General features: G+C 40.1%; 1 protein-coding gene across 1 annotated transcript in view; it reads right to left on the minus strand.

Annotated features, from left to right (window-relative positions):
• Window positions 1–980: 980 nt before the first annotated feature.
• Window positions 981–22,342, minus strand: part of slc2a4rg (SLC2A4 regulator) — a 55,274-nt gene continuing 33,912 nt past the window's right edge. The window contains exons 4-8 of the mRNA XM_088332757.1: window positions 20,856–21,094; window positions 13,925–14,025; window positions 11,713–12,001; window positions 8,546–8,676; window positions 981–6,864 (exon numbers count right to left, since the gene is read on the minus strand). Of these exons, the coding sequence (XP_088188883.1) occupies window positions 6,753–6,864; window positions 8,546–8,676; window positions 11,713–12,001; window positions 13,925–14,025; window positions 20,856–21,094 (872 nt within the window). The 3' untranslated portion in view covers window positions 981–6,752. The remainder of the gene's footprint in view (window positions 6,865–8,545; window positions 8,677–11,712; window positions 12,002–13,924; window positions 14,026–20,855; window positions 21,095–22,342) is intronic.

Genomic DNA, 22,342 nt, shown 5'->3' on the forward strand with positions numbered 1-22,342 from the left:
GCTCATCTTGACCATCCTTTATTTTCGTATAATGGCTTCGAAATAAGAGGCAGCACGGGAGCACAGTGGTTAGTGCATGTGTGGCACAGTTCTGAGGTCATGAGATCGAACTTTCCTGTGTGGAGTTTGCATGTTCACCCCGTGCCTGCGTAGGTTTCCTCCCACATTCCAAAAACGTGCATGTCAGGTTAATTGGCTGGTCCAAATTGTCCCTAGGTGTGACTGAGCAAGTGAGTTGTCTTTCTCTGTGTGCCCTGCGACTGGCTGGCAACCAGTTCAGGGTGTCCCCTGCCCACTGCCCGAATATAGCAGGGATGGGTTCCAGCACCCTCGCGATCCTACTGAGGATAAGCGGTGCAGATAATTTATGAATGAATTGGTTTCAAAACACTTCTTTTGTAAATATGTCAATGTACAAAAAAACTGCAAACGAAAACTTTCTAGATGAATTTCCCTTAAGCGCAGTGGGTGTGGGTTAAGGGGAGCGTGCTGTGTTGCATAGATTTGCCCACCCCTAAAAAAATTGTTCTGTGTGCTTGGCTAGCATTTTTGGGTAATTACAATTTGTTGTGTAGGTTTTTATCATCAAGTGTCTCAACAGTGAACATCCATAATTTAATGATCTTCCATATAAAAGATTCTTTAGCGATGTACAGTTAAAACAGGATCTATTGGCGTGATATCTTGACTGTAATCTGAAAGTAATACTGTGCCTTTTATATACTTTCGCTTTGTTTTCTCTTGATTCAAAATGCATATTTTGTGTGTTTCGGGGATCCTTTGTTTCACATTATGTTTGTTATAAAAAAAAAACGCTAAAAGTGTATTCTTGTATATAACAATTAATTAGTTCTTACACTGAAACAAAATTATTTTTTGTGGGATTCTATGTTGCTTGGCTATTATATTTTTTGTATAAAAGGTAAAAAGTTCACAGTGGAATGAAAAACTAAGGCAATTATAAATTTATAAATTTATAAAATTATAAAATATTACGGTTTCAAAATTAATGCTTAATCTATTTTATGCATAATGTTTCATTATTATTGTCGCACGCATGCGCACAACAAAGTTTTCGTCCTACCCATCCTATGTGTCTCTTAAAGCGATGATGCACTACTGCCAGTCATTTTGTCCAGCGCCCATGGCTAAATATTACTATTTTCTACGAAAACAAACAGAAACATTTTTGTTCCAATGTGTGTGTGTGTTTTAATCTCCAGGAACCACAAATTAAGAACTTAAGTGCAGTTTAGCTTTTGTTTTTTTACGCCATTTTTTAGATTTTATTGTATTTTACATTTTCATTCACCGGCAAAAACTATGTCTTCTAGGTAAATATGGCTTGTGTGCCACCTGGTGGCCTGTCGGTACCAAACACAAAGATCAAGACTAGCTTCATTTTGTTAGGTAATAGTTTTATCCAGTCGAAAAGTGCTTTGTTGCTAATTTGTTACAGTTGCAAACTCGTCATCCGCTCGAATCGGATTGATTTTAGTGTTCAATATATTTAGCCGGAGAGAAAAACAAGCCTTTTTTTTTCACACACGCCGCCTTTCGGATTTTAAAAAATATGGACACCCCTGCTGAACCTGCATGCCGGTGGACCAGAAGTCAAAGTGCATGCTTGGGAAATTTGCGTCTCAAAAATACAGTGAGCCAGTGAGAAGCAAGATCGCGGTGCCGTAGAGGACCAAAGGATGGTGTAGAACGTAAAAATAACAGAATGCACCCTAGGACTCTCATAGGCTAGCACGGCGCTAGACGTGATGCAACGAGACAACATTGTGGGCTAAAGATGAATTAGATGATGATGATGATAAGAGGCTAGTCAACCTCATCTAAACAGGCAACAGCCCTCCAACAAGGTTAATGGGGGGAAAACAGAACAATTACTTTGAAATCCTGTGTGGAAAATATAGACAGAGGGGCGGGTGGGAAATGTGACTGCGCAGTGCAATGTAGTGCAATTAGATTCAGGTAAGTGTAGCTTTCCTTTTTTTCTTCTGTTCTTATCGTTGGCACTTTGTGAGGTTTGAAGGTCAGCCAATTCCAGGACCAGAAAGTTAGCTTATCACTTTGCTGGAACCCCAAAAAAAAAAAATGCAGAGCGAGACGATAAACAACGAGATAAAATATATGCACTTTCATCAAGGAAAATTAAAAAAGGGAGGTTTCCATGGCAACAGAGGACATAGGTCACAGTGCACCTGCTTGTGTGTTTATCACGTTTCCATGGCAATGGAAAGAAACAGGGTTAAAGAATAAAATAAGTGTGGCAATTTAGAATATGTGGCCTGCCGGGGTCTAAAATAAAAAAGGAAGAAAACACAATTTAGTCACACAAAAGAGTGACGGCGATATAATTTACTTAAGTGAAGATGCGTCAAGAGCTTCCTGGGTTTTTGAATGGCTGTCAAACTCATTTGAGCTCGGGGGCCACATGGTAGAAAAAGACGGACTAGTGAGAATGAGAGAGAGAGTGAGAGAGTGAGGGAAAATGAGAATTACATAATATTATATAATTTATATAATGAGAGAGAAAGAGAGGGAAAGAGATCGGAAGAAAAAGACAAAGAAAAACAGACAGAGAAAGAGACAAATATTGAAAGAGAGGGACAGAGAAAGAGACAGATAGCAAAAGAGAGACAAAAAGAGGGAAGGAAGATAGAGATAGATAAAAGGGAGAGAGAGAGAGAGAGAGAGAGAGAGAGAGAGATAGGGAGAAAGTAAGAAAAATAAAGAAAAAGAGTGAGGGGAGAAATAGAGTTAAAGCGAAAAGAGAAAACAAGAGAGGGAAAGTGAAAGGGAGAAAAGAAAGAGAGAGAGAGGTAGAAAGAGAAAGAGAGGGTAGAAGGAGAAATAAGAGAGTTAAAGAAAGAAAGAGAGAGAGAGGGGAAAATAGAGAGTGAAAAAGAGAAAGAAATACAGCTCCAGTTGCTCTGTTAGTCGCACCTGGCTTTGGTGACATCAAGTGGACACATCCAAACTGCAGCTCATTTTTCTCTTCTGCTTCTATCAGTGTCATCTCACGGACAAGATTAAACCTTTGGCGGTCCTGATACGGCCTGTGGGCCGCATCCTTGTCACCCACGAGTTACGCAATCATTTCAAAACGTGCCCGTCTTGAGGAAAAGAAAACGTAATAAGCGACAAATATTCGCAAATGTCTCGTCAACTAAAATCACAGACGAGAGCCGTTGGGCTTTGTTCAGCCGATCACAAAGTTGCCCCATAATTGAGTAGAAATGTATTGATTGTCATTGGCTGTGTTTTTTTTCTTATTTCGCTGCGCTATCGTGTTGCTTGAACCTCCAAATAAAATACATTTGCGGTTACATCAAAAAAATAAATCAAGAAAACCTATTACAAAAAAAAAAAAAAATGTTGTCTGGGGAACAAAAATTTGGAAAATATCTTCCTATAAATCAGGTCAAAGGGTAAACACCCTGCGGGGTAAAACACGCCAAAAAAATGTAATAAATGTTCCAGTGAAGTCAGGTCTGCTGACATAAAAACAAACAAATAAAGAATGGCAAGCGGGCTCATCAAACACAACAGAAATAAAAAGTCCTCTGTTGAATTTTCAGACAGTCCAATTACTTGCAGGGGCTGCAATTAATAGTCGCTTGAAGGAATAGTTTTACCTTTTGGAGGTTTTAAGTACAACAATAAACGACTGAGATCAAAAACCGTATTTTCTGACATAAAAAGCACACCTAAAACCTCCAAAGTGGCCAAATGTATAACCGGGTGCGGTGTATTGGAGGTCGACCAAATAACGGGCGGGTCGATTATCGGCATTGAAATTTGGGAATTTGAAGAATAATGACGTCGGCATTTTAATTGATTCCGCGGGCCGATTGAGAAGTCTCAGATGCAGCAGAGACTCTCTCTCTTGCTCCTAATCCTCCTCTCCTCTTTCTGCGCTACCCACTCGCAGCTTCTGATTTGATAAGCGACCGGGGGTGGAGCCATTGAAGCAGGAACAATAATGTTAGAGTGGCAGCTCAGCTAAGATGTCACGACATACCTGTGTCTGTGATAGGAAATGTTTTTGAGAGGAAGAGTGGTGTAAACTTGTTCTAAAGAGGCGCGTTCAGGTGGAGACTGATAAATGCGCTTTTATCCTAAAATTAGTTCATAAATCAAGCACAAGTATAAAACACACGCTGTAGTGGAAGTGATAAGCTGTTATCATAACAATAGTTTGTCAATCTGACTATCATGGGAGTGCTTACACTTTTCAATTCTCCACCTCCATAGTTTTAAGTTAATTTTAGTCATGTTGGTTGTATTGACATTTTGATTTATTTATTGCAAAAGGAACAGGGATCTATTTAAGTTTTTACCTTTAAACGAGTTATTACCTGCACTGCTTTAGGTGAAAGATTAGTCATGTAAATTGTTTTGGAATTCTCATTTATTCTCTAAACGTCTTTATCTATTTTTAATATTCTTTTATGTTTATATGTATATTTTCTTAGATTTATCACACTGGCAACTGTGTGGACAGGAAAGAAAGAATTTCTTTGTGCAGGAAATTGTGGTTCTTAACTATGCATATGACAATAAACACTATGAATCTTGCATCTTCAGAGGGCTATTGAGGTTTTTTTGAATTTTTAACAAATATTCTTTGATTTTTTTTTTGTATTATTAAACATCTCTCACGCCAATATTTGAGCTTTTATAGTAAATGAATATCGGCTCCAAATTTATTGGCCTCCTCTTAATACTAATAATCTGTAACGGCCTCGAATAAGCCATATTGGTCGACCCCTACTTTATATTCTGAAAAATATGGTGCATAGAAATGCATACGATATTAATGTTTGTCCATTACTACATGAGGTTTTACGCTATTTCTTATTTGTGCACAATCGATCAATCGCTGACCAAACTTGCAAAACATTGTGTGCGAAGAAAATCGAATCCAGGTTGCCGCGGTGAGAGTCCCAACACTTAACCACTAGTGACACAAATGATAAACAAAAAGCTATTTGATTTTATCACACTGTCACACTGTTTTGACCCACTGTGCCAGAAACAACGAGAATGGAGAAAATAGAAATTTTGTCTTGAAACATGAAAATTGACGCTAAGTCGATTCATCTATACACCAAATAGTAGTTTTTCACGTCGTGCTTTTTTCGTTTACTTATATCTTTCAGAAGGAAATTTCTGGCAAAACGAGTAAAAAGAGAATGTGATAAAGAGATAGAAATCAAATGCCTTCTTGTATGTATCACGCGTGGTCTAGTGGTTAGTTTCAGTGCTCCGCCACATGTTTAGCAATTTTGGTCAGTGACAATTTTCAACTGATCAATCAGTGTACTGATTTGGGTTGGGTAAGACTTAATATTTCAATCAGTATGTTTGGGTTTGGGCCAGGCTTTTCTCTCGCAGCCCCTTTTTTTTTTTAAATTATCCACCCGTCACTGTTCTGCGTTTTTCTTTTTTAAGTGGAAGATCCGCAGGACGGATTCTGCCCCCCTAGCCAGAATCACAAATAAAATACGACAATTTGGGTTTGCTTCGGCTTGGTCTCTCAAATCATGTTAATTTGTCGGGCTCGGGCTAGGCCGGGTTTTAATACTGGCGGGCCCGTGTCAGGCTAGATTTTTTAGGCTCGACCTTACCCCTAGAACTTGTGATTTGTAAGCAACAGTTGTACATGGATAAATACGGTGGCTCTTACTGTGGTTTTAATCCCATGTGCCTTGTAGCCCAGTTTGCATAGTGTGTGAAAAATATATGACAAAGGACTGTTTTTGGGGTGTGTGTTTTATAATCTGGTGCGCCTTATATTGCGGGAAATATGGTATTTTTGAAAAACGTCTAAAAAAGTTCATGGATGGCCGTCTCACATTAAAAATCTGGCATCTGAGCACGGCTGTGTAGACTTTTTATAACAGCTGCCTATCAGTCAGAAGGGGTCAGGAAATACAATGGGCAGTTATGTGTAAATGAAAGAGACCCTCCTCAGCTCCCCAAAATGTCCTTAATATCTCTTAACATTAGCTGTCGATTGAAAATAAAATACACTTGCGCCCGCGCTCCCCTCAAAACTAAAGCAAAACTCGACGAGTTGTAATCCTGCTGATTGCACAGCGCAACTAGCCGTTGCTTGGAAAATAATCTCTCCTCCCTCTCAGGCTTACAGTGATACTCGTTAAGGTTGACGGCATTCTTCAAGGTGCATATCTTCAAGAAGAGCGGGGAAATATATTTCTTATATTCTGTACATCTCTGAGCATGTTTGAAAGGTCAAAGGGGAGAAAAAAATCAATAGTTTGTAGCAAGTGGGGTTTTGTGCATTTTTGTAGAACGATAAATGGTCACGAAAACTAGAACACGCGGTCAACTTTATGAAAAGCGACGTAGGTTGGGTGACCTGTCTAGAATAGCTTACACAATGCTGCTGGTGCGAGTAGACCAAAATTTACATGTGGCAAAAGTTGAAAAATAGCATCTGAAAGCTCTGAACCCAAACACAAATTTATCCTACCCCCCGCTCCCTTGATAGCAACAGTGAGTGAAAAAGTCTCAGTCTGAAGAAAAGTTTCAAAACCAGCAGAAAAGTTCATTTTTCTCCATTTTTTTTTGTTTCTGTGTAGAGAGCAAAGTCAAACCTCCCGCTGCTCTGCAGGAAGCAGAAGAAGAAGAAGAAGCCCGCTCCGGCGCCATCTAGCGCAGCTGGTTTTGCAGGCCGAGGGGGCAAGGAAGTCCATGAGGGGCGGATGGGGAACCTAGTCGGTGAATCTCTGACAGGCCTTCTTCCAGCGACAGGCCGTGCACCACATCTCTTTCTTCTCCATGCCATAAACCTTTCGGCACTTTTTGGCTTCTCCACGGGGTTTCCTTGGTGACAGCACATGGGAGACGTTTCAGACTGAAGTAGATTACATACTGATAATCAGCCTTCCTACAGCTTTGTTCTGGATGAAGTTAAATTCAGGACTTTGTAAGACATTTTAAATACCTTTTGAGGTCGAATTTAAGACCAAGTCGACAACAATAACACAATTGAAACAGAACACCCCCACCCCCCACCCCCCACCCCCCAAAAAAAAGTACTTTTTGCACACAATACATGGTGCCTCACACACATCACCTGGCACAGCTTTTAGCCATGGCAAAAAAACCTTCTTTGGACAGGCAACTTCTCATTAAATTTACACTTTCCCATAGTCCAAAGTTAACATCTCTGTCCAAAGTTGCTATGTGTATTGTGGGTAGACCTATGATATGCGTCTGCTATGAAAGGCCCGTTCTGATAGTTCCATTATTGAGGTCACTCGATGTTGCCACGAACTAAACCAATAAATTGTTAAAAAACGCAATTGATAATTTCAATAAATCATTTTGGTTCAAACAATACAAATTGCATTAATTTGTTCACATTTTTAAGACTTTCGAAAATTAGATTTATGACATTTCAATGCCAATCAAGCCCTTATTTTCATAATAATGCATTCAAAGCCTTTTACGACTTTTCAAGGAACCGTGGGAACCCTGGATAATGGAGAACCAGAAATGATCCACAGAGAGATAGTGCAGGGGTCTCAAACTCAATTTTCTTGGGGGCCGCCCAAAGCTAAGGTCTGAGTAAGATTGGGCCAGAATAATTAGTTTTTGAAAAGATTTAGAATTAATGTGAAAATAAATCAAATTAATCCATAATCCGCATGTGTATTATTTAGCTTCTCTTAGTGGTAAGAAAAAGACAACAAAAATATTGATTTGAATAAAAAACGAAATTACATGAGCTATCGTTTCATATTACTCGTGAATAGAAAAACATTGGATTTATATGACATGTTTGAACAATGTTTGTAAATATTTCTTAGACAAATCTCTTTCCGTATACTTGTTAAGTAAAATGATGGTAATATGTCGCTTTTATTTTCATTTGCAGAAAGTTCTTCCCGTTAGAATTTAGCACTGGGAAAGACTACATTTACTTTTTGCATGGCCCATTGAAAATGTCCATAATTGATACATAGGACTAGCATTAATACACATTTCATTGTGCACTGTTTAGATGTTGCATGCACAGGTCCCCTTGGACGCAAGCCGATGACACTTCTTAGGACAATACCATACAAACTAATGCCAGCTGTCATTAATCAGGAGGGAATACATACAATGCCAAAGCTAAGGCAGTGTCTGCGTCATTTTTGGGCAATCTTGTGAAACATGGCAACAACTTCAAGCATCTACAAGCACTTCACCAAACATTCAAGCACTTTTCAATCCTTGATAACAAAAATATAAAATTGAGGCTGGAAATGGGTTTAAAACTAAGAAATTGACGGGTTCGCTTCGGGCTCGGTTCCTCAAATTAAGTTAATTGTTAATTGGTCGGGCTCGGGCCGCGTCGGGCTCAGTACCCGTGGGCCGGCCCAATCTTATCTCTAATCGCCACCAATATTAAGAGAAAAATCTACGTCCTTGATTGTAGTAACTTATTTTTAACATATTTTTAAACATTTCAAGTTTCAGTTAGAACCACTAAAGGAGATAAAGAGCACACGGGTACCTGTTTCCTGGCGCGGCTTTGGGCGGCGGCATGAATAAAGCGTGGTTCTTCTGTGGAGCGCCATTCGTGCTGAACGCCGACTGCCGCTTATCAATGATGCTCACCGTGCGCACGTGAGTCGACGCGGGGCCCTTTAGTACAACAAAGACACAAGTACAACGTTTCTTTAGATCAGTTATGGACCCCAACGACGTGGGGTATTTGGCGTTGACGCCTTTGACTGCTGAACGCCAAATGGGCCGTGCCGCCCCCGCGCATCAGACGCTGTTTTCATCTCTGCTCAGAGATGTTTACTTCACCTGTTTGCAGATCATCTGACCATTTATGATGGCGATTACCGAGACGAGCAGATATTTACTCCTGCGTTGAAAGAAATCGCAAACAAAGGTTGCGTAGCATTCAAGGTGATACCTATATTTCTAGACGTCAGCGCCAGGGCATCATTGTGGAGCATAGTGCCAGATTACAATACAGACATGAGACTTCCTCTTACTGCGTTTTTGTCATTGGTGGTTGCCACTGTAACGGACCAATTCATATTTGTCTGTTACCTTTGTTCGAGGATTAAAGGAAATATTAGCGACTTAACGAATTTGGATGTTTACATTGATGACTTGATTGGTGGCTGAATAAATAGTAAATATTGAATAGAGTACTGTCAAACCTTTTATTTTGTTCCTGTTATGTATAATATGAGTAATAATGGCAAAAAAACATGGAATCATTTCTTGTCTAGAAAAACCTTATTAATCGTGTTCAGACGTCAGCGTGGTGTATCAGAATTGAAGCGCGTTCGTGGTGGAAAAGAGCAGCTCGCCATTTGCCTCACTGCCATGCATCCTTGAGGAATTTGGCGACTGAGCGTTAAAAAAATCAGGCATGTTTGATACTCGACGCTGTTTTCCTTTAAAGATGCTCTCTGCACAAGCCTTTAGGTCAGGCAGTAAGACAGAAAATAGTAAACATAACAATTGGGCTTAAAAAAACACAAATTTGAGGCACATTATCAATGATTATCAATATGGTATGGAGCAGTTGTGCTGGACTGGTCCAGTCTGGACCGGTCAACTTTCCTTTTTTTTTATTTACATTTGCCATGTCGGAAATGAGGTGGGCTGAAATTATCACAGAAAGTCATGATACGAGGCAGTGGGCAGGTAAAAATGTGATCACCAGTCGTAACTGTCCCCCGGTCCCGACTTTGGACATGGCTGTTTCAAACCATCCACTGTACCTTCAAGCAGTAATTCAATGGCAGACACATGTAAAATATTTTCCTATTCCGCAATCATTTCTTTCTCCAATTCAAACGTTTTTGTCACTGTTTTTCACTTCTCCTTTCCTCTTTCAACAACTTTCTTGGAACTCACAGGAAATGACAATAAAATGAGATGTGGTCTCGGGCTGCAATTAACGATTATTTTAATAATCGATGATTTCGATTTTTTAAAAACACCTTTTTTATATTTCTTCACCAACCAACCAACTTAGGACAGATGAAAAATAGTGCACAAAACTACCAAATATTCTATAACACAAAAACCATTAAAAAAACACAAAAAACTATTCCACAATGCTGCATGCAAATGCATGCCATACACCTCCAAATATGGTAAATGGTCTGCATTTATATATCCCTTTTCAAGTTACTGAAGATCTCCCAAAGCGGTTTACAATTTGCAAAACAATAAAATATCCACGTGTTTGTCCAATAACTTAACAATAAACAAAAAATACATACAAATGTATAGTATACACCTGCAAATATGTAAGATACTCTTTCCCTACCACCTTATTCAAAGATCATATTACATTTAAATGTATCATTCAAAACAAAAACTGAGGAGCAATAAATTTGTTTTTATGTTTAGTAAATTTTGTATCCACGAAGAAAAAAATAAAAAATTAAAATCACATTTCCACTTGATGTCAACATTTTTTTATTTCTTCGTTGAATCTTTGAATAGAATAAACAATCCCATTGTGCAAATGGTATGTAGTATGCTCCTTCCTACTCTCCATCCATCCATTTTATGCACCGCTCATCCTCACTAGGGTCACGGGGCGTCCTGGAGCCCATCCCAGCTATTTTCTGGCGGTGGGCAGGGGACACCCTGAACTGGTTGCAGCAATTTCTCTCCCCTTGAAAATGGTTTGACTGTTCCTGCCAATTTTGTTGGGAATGATGGAATGTTCATTGAAAAAATGTAAGATACATTTGTGAAAACAGTCTTAGATCGCAGTCTGTCCGACCAAAGTGGTACTAAAACCCCAAAACTTTACAACAAAATAAAATGAACTTTTTTGCATTGATTTCATGTGCTTAGTGGCTCACAAATTGTGCAACACAACAAATCTACAAAGAAACACTTTTAAAGATTGATTCTTAACAAACTGTCAATGCAGCCCTAGAACACCGTATACAGTATTTTACTGTCACTGCTTTAAAATGCAAATCCTTTCATTCAATAAATTTGAGAGGTGTATTTTTTTCTCGATTTGTATTGCAGCTTGTAATTAGGGTAGGATGATGGGTCCTCTGGTAAGAACAGTTGAGACCCACTGATCATTGTGCATCACACTACGGTTTCAGAACAGCCTCTGACAGACCAAAGTGCATGGTGCACAGCAAATTCACTGCAAATGTGTGGCTTATTTGCTTTGAATGAATGTGCCGAGTGCCCTATAAATCACGTTATATGAAGGATTAATGATCAATTTCGTTGCCAATGCTTTGAAAATTTTATCGATTCATTGTTGCAGCCATAATGTGGTCCCGCTTAAACACGATTGGCACCAAAGTCTTGGAACCAATTGACTAAACAGGAAGAAGCGATCGAGGAGTGCATTATCAACATCTTCTGTTTAATTGTCCCTTCATGTTTTTCTTCTTCTCAACATTATTTTGCCAGGGCAGACGCCCGTGAAAACAGGTCCGCGTCCCACTTTTGGGTCCCGGACACACCAGTTGAGAAACACTGGTATAGAGAAAGAAAATAACTCTGACATTCTTCTTTTTGCAAACTGTGGTTGATATTAATAAAAAACTTTCTTCACTTAAAGTCGCCCACGCTGCCGAGCTGTAAATGACTTGAGGCCGATTCTGCCCCCACGCATGCAGCGTTGTTGCTATGAACTATCACGACGCGTCTTGTGGTGTGACCAACCTGGTATGCGTGGTCAGTGCGGATGTGGCAGAGCGTGGAGGGAGCCGATTGGCTGAGCAACGACGGTGCGTGGCTGTGAGCTCCGTTCACGGCAATGTTCTCCGAATGGGGAAAGTCGGTCGGCGGAGGAAGAGGCGGCGGCGGAGGGAAGATGGGCGGTGGCCCGGCGGTGGTAGGAGAGGTGGGCGTGAGACTGGACAGGCCCTCCGTCAGGCTGTCCATGTTCACCTCGATCTCTGAGTAGTAAAAGTCTTCCTCTCCATCGCTGTAGTCCGAGTCGCTGTTTCGCCTGCAAATTGGCATAATGTATTAAAAATAAGTCAGGTCCCCTATTTTTCGAACTGTAAACCTCAATTTGACCAGAAATTTGCCGGAAAAAGTGCACTTCGGAACCCAGTGCACCTTGTATAACGTACACCTTTTACGCGGGCAAATTCAAGCACTTTTTAAGGACTTTCAAAGCCAATGTTTCTATTGTTCCGTCAGTCACAGTCTATTTTTGCAAAACGTAAAAAAAAAACAAACATACTGAAAAGACCGATTGATACTATCTACCCCACCTGAGTGGCTTGGGCTCGGACTTGAAAACTGTTTTTTAGTAAAGGAAGCAAAATTCATAAAATAAACATGTTGCAAATGTGCCCTTGCAATGTTTGCCAAGTATTTCAAAATGAGCTGTATTTTAATACAGAGGTTTATGTGCTGACAGTAAATACCAGTTCAATGATTGTATATAACAGCATTATTCGCCAGCAGGTGGCAGTAGAAGGCAAATTGCAGGAAAGGTCAAGAGGGAGGCGATACAAGCCGCCTGTATGAATTTGTTTGAACAACGCTTGACACGATTGAAGCTCTATTCTTTAGGTCTCTATCAGTGATAATTGATACTAAACAACTGCCGGGAAATTAAGACAGCGGCAGAAGACAAAGAAAAAAAGACTAGCTACAGACATAATTCCAAATAAAAATCCGTAGAAAGTGACTGCAAACACAAATGCATCTATGAGATTTTCAAATTGAGATCTCCCTTGCTAAACATCTTAAGAAAAGTGCGGGTGGATGGAGAACGTTTGTGAACAGCGATGTTTACCAGTGCCCGCAGACTCTCGATTGGATTAAGGTCTGGACTTTAACTTGGTCATTATAACATATGGATATGTTTGTTCGTGAACTATTTTATTATACTTTTTGCTTTACGTTTTAGAATCTTGCTTAAAGATAAATATCTGTCCCAGTGTCAGGTTTTATTAACCAGTTTGTTTTTCCTGAAAAGTCCGGTGTTTGGTTTCTTCCACCATTTCTAACTATCTTTCCTGTCCCAGCTGACAAAAAGAAAGTTTTAAACCATGAGGCTTCCACAACTATGATTGACTGTGAGGATGGTGTTTTCAGGGCGATGAGTTTTGTGGCTTTTATACAAAAATATTGTTTTGTATTTTGGCAAAAAAGGTTCAACAAATTTTGGCTTCATAAGACCACAGCACCCTCTTCCCCACGTAGGAGATTTATATCTTTATGGATATCTTTCATAAACTGCTTTGCATAAAAGCCAGCTTTGCACAGTGTAGAGGGTTTTCCTACGTTAGCTGTAGCTCACTGCAGTTCATGCAGTGATAGTGGACTTTTGGCTTTTTCTCTGATCAGTCTTATTGTTTGAGGTCTAAGTTTAGAGCACATATGTCAAAGTCCAGGACTGTGGACCGTTGCTTTTCCAGGGCCCCTGAGCTGAGCTTGATTTATTGTCGTTTCATACAATAGGAATTCTTCTTTAAGGAAGTTTTTGCTTCATAGATTTTTACACTTGATCATACTTCACTCAAATTATATCAACATATTTCAGTTTGACACAATGATAGAAAATTGCTTTTATTCCCCCTTTAAAGTAAGTTAAGCCCACTTTTCCTTAAATACAAATATTTGCCAGCTGGTGGTGCCTCAATAATATTGGCTTCTTTCATTCAGGGTTCATGTCATGTGGGTTTTCATAACAAGTAAAATTTGGGCCGTTGAAAATTCAAGGTTACTGACAGAGCCATAAGAAATTCCTGCTTTATTCATCTGATCCGATTGGACTATAACTGGTAAGTTCACAATATGTGTCGATTTTCAATACTCCATCAGTCCTGCCCTCTGATTGTAGCCATTTTTTTTTTCATTTTCATCATCTCTATACCAGTGTGTCAACAGGCGAAGGTGTATCAGTGCAACTCACCCCAAGTGGACGGTGCGGATGTGCCGCTGAATTCCTGAGGATGTGCTGAGGACTTTTTCACAGTTCTTCCACAAGCACTTGAACATCACCTTCATAGAATTCTAAGAAAAACAACAACACCAAAGTCAGAGGGGCCGATGCGTTTTGTGAAAATAACACGCTCTTTTTTACGTCATCGAAAAACGTCTGCTGTCAGCCGCTGTGAGGTGTCGAAGGGAGGATGCGATCCGTAACGCTCCATGCCAGATTCCTAGAGGCACCTTTCAACTAGCGGCCTCAGCACAAAAGATTCGGAGGAGTATTTAAAGCTCCCTACAGGAGTCTTGAGCTCTATGAACATTAGAGCAGCCAACTGCTGAAACCATTCGTATGCACTGCATGACAAGATCAAAAAAAATCTGCTGTCCACTTTTATGTGATTGAAAATTGCCGGGAAAAAAAATCACTTCTTGGAATATCAGTTTTTGAAAAAGGGACAGGCGACACCTCCCACTCATCCCCTGGTACAGCCAGACACCAGTTATACTGGAAATCACTCAACCACATCAGGTTAAAACTACACTTTTCCATCCCATAATTACTCAGACGACGAGAGCGGGTTAGAAGTTGACTGTACGTAAATGTCCCATGTATTGCTGCATTTTCGAGAACTCCAAAATCTGGATTTTCGACCGACACGTTGCATTTGTCGGTCAGAGATTGATAAGGTAGGAGAAAATGAAAAACTATTTTGCGCCACGTTTCATACTTTTGTTGGTTTACTTGTTCTACAGTTATTAGCTCTATAACTCAGATAAGGCAGAAAGGGCCTGCATTTGCGGTATTAAATTTAAGACTTTATCAAGTTTTTAAAAACTTGGGGGGACCGTGATAACGTGCACCTGTCAGAACCCGAACACACGGTGGACCCAGACGCGTAACATTTTTACAAAAGCTTTATTTTACGGAAATGGGGCAGTCATGCACGTGAACAAGAACGCCAGTGATTCAACGATCGAGACAGACATGTCAGGCGCGGGAAAACAGGAAGCCAGAGGCAGACGAGATCGAAACCGAAAAGGACAGACGGGATCGATACCAGATACAGGATACACGAGAAGATACCAGACAGGACAGGACAGAGGGGATCAATACATGATACTGGATGCACGAGCAAGATACAGGACAGGACCGGACAGACGGGATCAATACCGGATACTGGAGCAAGATACCGGACAGGACGGGACAGACGTGATCGATACCGGATACTGGAGCAAGATATCGGACAGGACAGACGGGATCAATAACGGATATTGGATACATGAGCGAGATACCGGACAAGGCAGGACAGACGGGATCGATACCGGATACTGGAAACACGAGCAAGATACCGGATAGGACGGGACAGACGGAATTGATACCGAATACTGGATACACAAGCACGATACCGGACAGAGTCAAAATACACGTCTTGCAAGAGCAGAGGTTCGTTGACGGACTGACAAGGAGTGAATGGGAGCACTGAGTTTAAATAAATAGAAGGGGAGCCAATCAGGCAACGAGCAGCAGCTGGAGCTAAACGAGCTGGTCCAGGAGAGGGCAATGGGCAATCGTGACAGCACCCATATTTTTTTGATTAAGCTTGCGCCTGTTTTTCTCAGCTCAAACCGAGCATTGAGAAACGTTGTTGAATATGTGTGTAAAATAGTTTATTGACAAGGTAAACTATAAACACAATACCAACCTTAATTTTACAATGTATTTACTTAAAGCCCGGCATGTAATATTTGACCTCTAGATGCTACTGTATTGTCTAATGTGAACAGAAACCAGTGCCACAGATCACAGCGTGGCAGCATGTTGCCATGCAAACATGGCAGCAACCTTAGGTAGGGGTTCCACAATGTAAAAGAAATACAAATTTCTCAACCAATGATTTTTTATAGAAATTAAGATTGATAGGATAGGTCAGGCAATTTTCGTCTAGTATGCAAATCGGTGTGTTTATTTTATGAAATGAAAGGTTTTTTGTACCACCAAGAGCCACTGAATATTACACACTCTACTTTTAATGTAATTCAAAGTCTGAATTACCATCAGATACACCATAGAGTTGTTGTTTTCTCATTGTAATTTTTTGCGCTTATTTCATTCAGGAAGACTTTCAGTTTTCTCTAAAATTAGTCTCTGGTACCATGAATAAAATGTAGTGTGATAATCAGATAAAAATAAACGACTTTTCAAATGCCTTTTGTATCACTGGTGGTCAGTGTTTAGGATTAGGCTATCTCTACGCACCGATCCAGGTTTGATTCCTGTTGCATTCAATGTCTTGCAATTTGTGGTCACCCAGCGATCATTTTGAACCGATCAATCATTGCAGAAATACAGTAAAACCTCGTGTATAATGTGCACTCAAACTCTGAGATCTTTTTTTAGGTTAAAAAAAATCATACATTCTTAATACAAGAAGAAATACTGTAGTTTGCAGTTGCATGACTCAGCTTTAGATGTGTTTTTTTAAGCAATAGCAACATTTTATTGTTTATGATGTAATCACTAGAAAAAATAAACAAACAACAAAAGATCAGTCTTCAGATGTAAACGTAAGAGGTGTATCTTAACACTAATCCTACGCAAAGAAAGTTTCAGTTTTATTTCAATTATTTCGGGAATGTGAAGAAGCTATGTGAGTGCTTGTTTTTTTCCCCCTCCATATATTTAATTTCTCGATTTGTGGCGTTTGGGGGGCTGGCAGCCGTCCCACAAGCAGGTACGGACCTGCCACGGCACTAATGAAAGATGATGGGAGTGTAGCTAAACTCTTTGCAACTCTCAACAAGCTCTGGTGAGGAGCTAGGGGGTGGGGGTGAAAGTAGGCGCGGCCTGTATGAGAGCAGAGAGTTAACCCCTGCATGACTCTTTACGCACTGGAGCTCCTTAAATGATACTCATAAACACTTGGCAGTTAAGCTCTTAAATCCAACAAACACGAATCAGCTCAATCAGGCTGGGGTGTTCTTGCATCAACACAGTGATTCTAGGGGTGACCGCAGCCATGTTTACAATCTCCTTAATGCTTTGCCAAGAAAGGAATCGAAGAAAGAGTTGCTCTTCCAGAATTTATGTAGTAATACTTGTCGTAGCCAAATTGCACACAATCTGATAATGCATTTCCAGTAGTTTTCACGTCACAGTGCTCTTTATTGATGCCCCCCCCCCCCCTTTAACGGGCCCCAAAAGTCAGCTCACACAGATTGTGCAGTCTATGCATACACCCCCGCGCGCGTTGCCTGAGGAAATATCGAATTTCATTTCACCGCATTACTTTAGTGACTCTGTGCTCTTCTGCCAGAATACCATTGTTGATATACATCCCTTCAGCTTCATGCTGCATCTGCTCAAACTCGATATCGGTGTTTGCCCACAAAATGCTCACTGCTTGAAAAAGCGGGGGTGGCAGTAGCCTGTCAAAGTCAAAACTTCATCAATTTACAGAAGTTAAAGAGGAATAACAATACTTGTTGGGGTTATTTATGGATGAATTCAAGGTTATGTTTTCTCGTTTAGATGTTGAATGTGACTTCCCTGCAAGGAAAAGCAAAAAGCAAATGTGGGAGGCACCTAAAAGCTCCGGCTTCGGACTACTCACTGAGGGCACATGTTTATGTATTGTATTATTGTATTCTTCAGCTGTTTTTCGTGCAATTAGTTTATTGTTTCTTTTGGTCAATTAATGATTGATGTTTTTTTGGTGTGGCAAAACAAAATGCCACACAATTAAAATGTTTTGTTTCAACACCCTTATTTTAGAACAAAATGAGTATCAAACAGATGGCAAATTTATTTATTAACTTAGCACATACAATGTCATTCAATAATAATCCCCCGAAATGTCAATAATTCATAATTATTTGCAATGCACCCACAAGCGCTTGCTGACCATTCCTAAAGGGACAATGTGTCATATTTAGTAACTCCTAGTGGTACAAAAAACGTTCATTCAGTAAAAAAAAAACATTGATTTGAATACAGACCCTGCCCTACTTACGAACGAGATCCGGACAATCGTTCGTAAGTTGAATTTGTTTGTAAGATGCTTTAATGCTATATATCATATGTTTAAGGTTTATCTAGTATGATTAAGGTGTGTATAAGTAGCCTGTATTGCTTTGTACGAAAAAATAAACATTTTATATAATCAAATGCTCTATAAAGATGAATAAAGTTAAGCTTAACTTACTTTTGGAAAATGGGCTTCAAGAGTGGATGGAAAAAAAGCGATCCAACCATTTTCTCAACCGCGTCAAGCTTTTTTATTCCACTTTTATTTCAAAAGAAACGGCTCGCTTCTTCTTTACACTTTACACGAACCATAATAAATGGATGCACAAGATATTAAACAATAAAAAATGTTCTTAGCGCGCTGGAGATTCAGTACAGTATGTTTACACACAAATTCGGAAGAAGAAACTGATTTTTTCTTTGGGAAAAGATGGGAAAGATGCTGGGTGACCTCTCAAAGCGCCACCGCACACCAGTAGCGGCGGAAAGAAGCACCACGGTAATGTCCTGTAGGGTGCAACCAATACAAAATCTAACTTACAGCAATGTCCGGATATTTTTCGACATCCCGAAAAATTTTTCATATCTACCGTTTTTTGTAAGGCAAATGGGCGTACATACATACATTCTCATGCCAATCAATTTCTTTTTTAAAGTAAAACAAAATTGGATTTCTTTTACACAGTGGAATCCATACCTATTAGTCCTCCATGTTTGTCTGGCGTCTTTCAGCTTGCTGAGGCAGTGGTAAATGTTCGCATTACACAACAAGCTTTGAGGAAGTATATATATATATATATATATATATATATATATATATATACAGTGCATCCGGAAAGTATTCACAGCGCTTCACTTTTCCCACATTTTGTTATGTTACAGCCTCATTCCAAATTGTATTATGACAATGTGAAAAAGTTTTTTTTTTTTACTTTTTTTGAATTTATTAAAAATAGAAAACTAAGAAATCACATTTACATAAGTATTCACAGCCTTTGCCATGAAGCTCCAAATTGAGCTCAGGTGCATCTTTTTTCCACTGATCATCCTTGAGATCTTTCTACAGCTTAATTGGAGTCCACCTGCAGTAAATTCATTTGATTGGACATGATTTGGAAAGGCACACACCTGTCTATATAAGGTCCCACAGTTGAGTGTGCATGTCAGAGCACAAACACCAAGCATGAAGTCAAAAGAACGGTCTGTAGACCTGCGAGACAGGATTGTCTTGAGGCACAAATCTGGGTAAGGATACAGAAAAATTTCTGCTTCTTTGAAGGTCCCAATGAGCACAGTGGCCTCCATTATTCGTAAATGGAAGACATTTGGAACCACCAGGGCTCTTCCTAGAGCTGGTCGGCCTTCTAAACTGAGCGATCGGGGAAGAAGGGCCTTAGTCAGGGAGGTGACCAAGAACCCGATGGTCACTCTGTCAGAGCTCCGGCGTTCCTCTGTGGAGAGAGGAGAGCCTTCCAGAAGGACAACCATCTCTGCAGCAATCCACCAATCAGGCCTGTATGGTAGAGTGGCCAGACGAAAGCCACTCCTTAGTAAAAGGAACATGGAAGCCCGTCTGGAATTTGCCAAAAAGCACCTGAATGACCCTCAGACCATGAAAAACAAAATTCTCTGGTCTGATGAGACAAAGATTGAACTCTTTGGTGTGAATGCCAGGCGCCATGTTTGGAGGAAACCAGGCACCGCTCATCACCAGGCCAATACCATCCCTACAGTGAAGCATGGTGGTGGCAGCATCATGCTGTGGGGATGTTTTTCAGCAGCAGGAACTGGCAGAGTAGTCAGGATAGAAGGAAAAATGAATGCAGCAATATATAAAGATATCCTGGATGAAAACCTGCTCCAGAGCGCTCTTGACCTCAGGCCGGGGCGAAGGTTCATTTTTCAGCAGGACAACGACCCAAAGCACACAGCCAAGATCTCAAAAGATTGGCTTCAGAACCACTCCGTGAATGTCCTGGAGTGGCCCAGCCAGAGTCCAGACTTGAATCTGATCTAACATCTCTGGAGAGATCTGAGAATGGCTGTGCACAAACGTCTCCCATCCAACCTGATTGAGCTTGAGACTTATTGCAAAGAAGAATGGGCAAAACTGCCTAAAGATAGGTGTGCTAAACTTGTGGGATCTTATTCAAAAAGACTTGAGGCTGTATTTGCTGCCAAAGGTTGATCAACAAAGTATTAAGCAAAGGCTGTGAATACTTATGTAAATGTGATTTCTTAGTTTTCTATTTTTAATAAATTCAAAAAAAGTAAAAAAAAAAAACTTTTTCACATTGTCATAATGGAGTATTTTGTGTAGAATTTTGAGATAAGAGATTAAATTAATACAATTTGGAATGAGGCTGTTGACATAACAAAATGTGGAAAAAGTGAAGCGCTGTGAATACTTTGCGGATGCACTGTATATATATATATATATATATCCATCCACCCACCAATTATCTGCACCGCTTATCCTCAGTAAGGTCATGGGGGTGCTGGAACAGCCTTGTTTAAAGTAAAATAAAAGCATATAGACGCAATGGAAAAAAAAGCATAAGGGCTCTTTGAACTCGATTGGGCATGGTTAACACTTACTAAAGAACATTTTTAACTTTTGAGCGCACCTCAAACGACGCACTCCACCGCTAAGTCTTGCATGTTCATTCTGGAGAGCGATGTCTAATCTTATCGTCAACTATATTTACAACGTTGTTATCAATGACAATGAATAAAGTCTTGTTCTTACTCTAAACGCATCAAACAATAAATTGATTATGAAGATGGCTGGAAATGAATTTGTTAATTCACTTCTTGTGGACATAATCAAATAAAATAAAAAACAGCAATTTAATTTAACATAAAGGGAACAGTTGACCGGTTCTACCTTTCTTTTGCGAGGTATGGGGTCCTCAAACATGAAGTGCGTGCTCTCCGTGACGTCCTCGCTGACATCGTCTACCTGTGACGGGAGCAAGAAGTTCTTGCTGGCATCATTGGACAGGGGCGGCGATGGCGTGGAGGGAACTGATTGATCGCTGGCATCCCAGCTCCAGTTGCCGCTGGTAGAGCTGCTGTAACTGGCTGACAGGGTCTCCTTCCAAGCGCGGATGGTGGGCTCGGGAACTGCAATTGGCACAGAAACCATTAACTCGAGCTTGCACAATCATCTTTATTGGCCAGGTATCGTTTTTTCCGGGCGATTTTATAGTTGGGTGTGACTTATACTAATTACCTGAGAAATTGATAACACTTTAATACCGGGTTTATCATTTCACATGTCATTTTCTCACTTAACTGGAAGAGGTTGGTCTACGACTGTGTTGATAATTTCAACATTGACAGTGTTGGTCCGAGAAATGTTCCCCCACGCAAAATGCCCATCGTAGAATACATCACCTTCGAAAACGGCAATAAACTGACTTTGTATTCCATTTTGGGGGAGGGAGGAAGAGGATATAATAGAACAGTAAAGCACAAAGCATTTGCACCTTCAGGGTTCCTACAGCTTAAGGCAAGTTAAATTCAAGACTTTTAAAAACGTTTTAATGTCTTTTAAAATCAAATTTCAGACCAAGTAGACAAAGAAAAAAAACACAATTGAAGCAAACAAAACAATTAGAGGCAATGTTAAACAAATGCTTGTTTAAAAAAAAAAAATTCAAATCACATTTTGTTCGAGTTTAATCTGAAAAACCTAACGCTTTCCAAAGTTTTAGGCATGGAAAAAAATAATAATGCAATTGATGTTTACAGTACTTCGTGGATCCTCATTTAAAACTAACAGATAATTAATTCCACAGAACTGTTGAGGTGGCTCGGGCATCTGATAAGGATGCCTCCTGGACGCCTCCCTCGGGAGGTGTTCCGAGCATGTCCCACCAGCAGGAGGCTACGCAGGACACGCTGGAGAGACTATGTCTCTCGGCTGGCCTGGGAACGCCTCGGGATCCCATCGGATGAACTGGAGGAGGTGGCTGGGGATAGGGACGTCTGGGCTTCCCTTTTAAGGCTGCCGCCCCCGCGACCTGACCCCGGATAAGCGGAAGACAATGGATGGATGGATGGATGTTCTGCTACATTCATGAAGAATTATTATCATAACGCATAAGAAATTACTTTTTTTCACGAGTCTTGATAGTTCAAACAAATCTTATTAATGTGTTTGTATTTTTAAAAAGGATTTAATACATTTTAATGCCAATTACTGTTAAATTTTTAAAATAATAAATTCATGCTTTCTAAGAATTTTCACGGATCTGTGGAAACCATGATTTTGTAAAGAAATCACTTTTAAGCAAGTTGAAAATATTTACTCTGGCACAATGACACCTCCTTTTCTTACCACTTGATGGACACGAAAACGAGTTGCTT

This window comes from Urocampus carinirostris, chromosome 3 (assembly GCF_059441175.1).
Source record: "Urocampus carinirostris isolate Australia breed hairy pipefish chromosome 3, RoL_Ucar_1.0, whole genome shotgun sequence".
NCBI classification, from domain to species: domain Eukaryota; kingdom Metazoa; phylum Chordata; class Actinopteri; order Syngnathiformes; family Syngnathidae; genus Urocampus; species Urocampus carinirostris.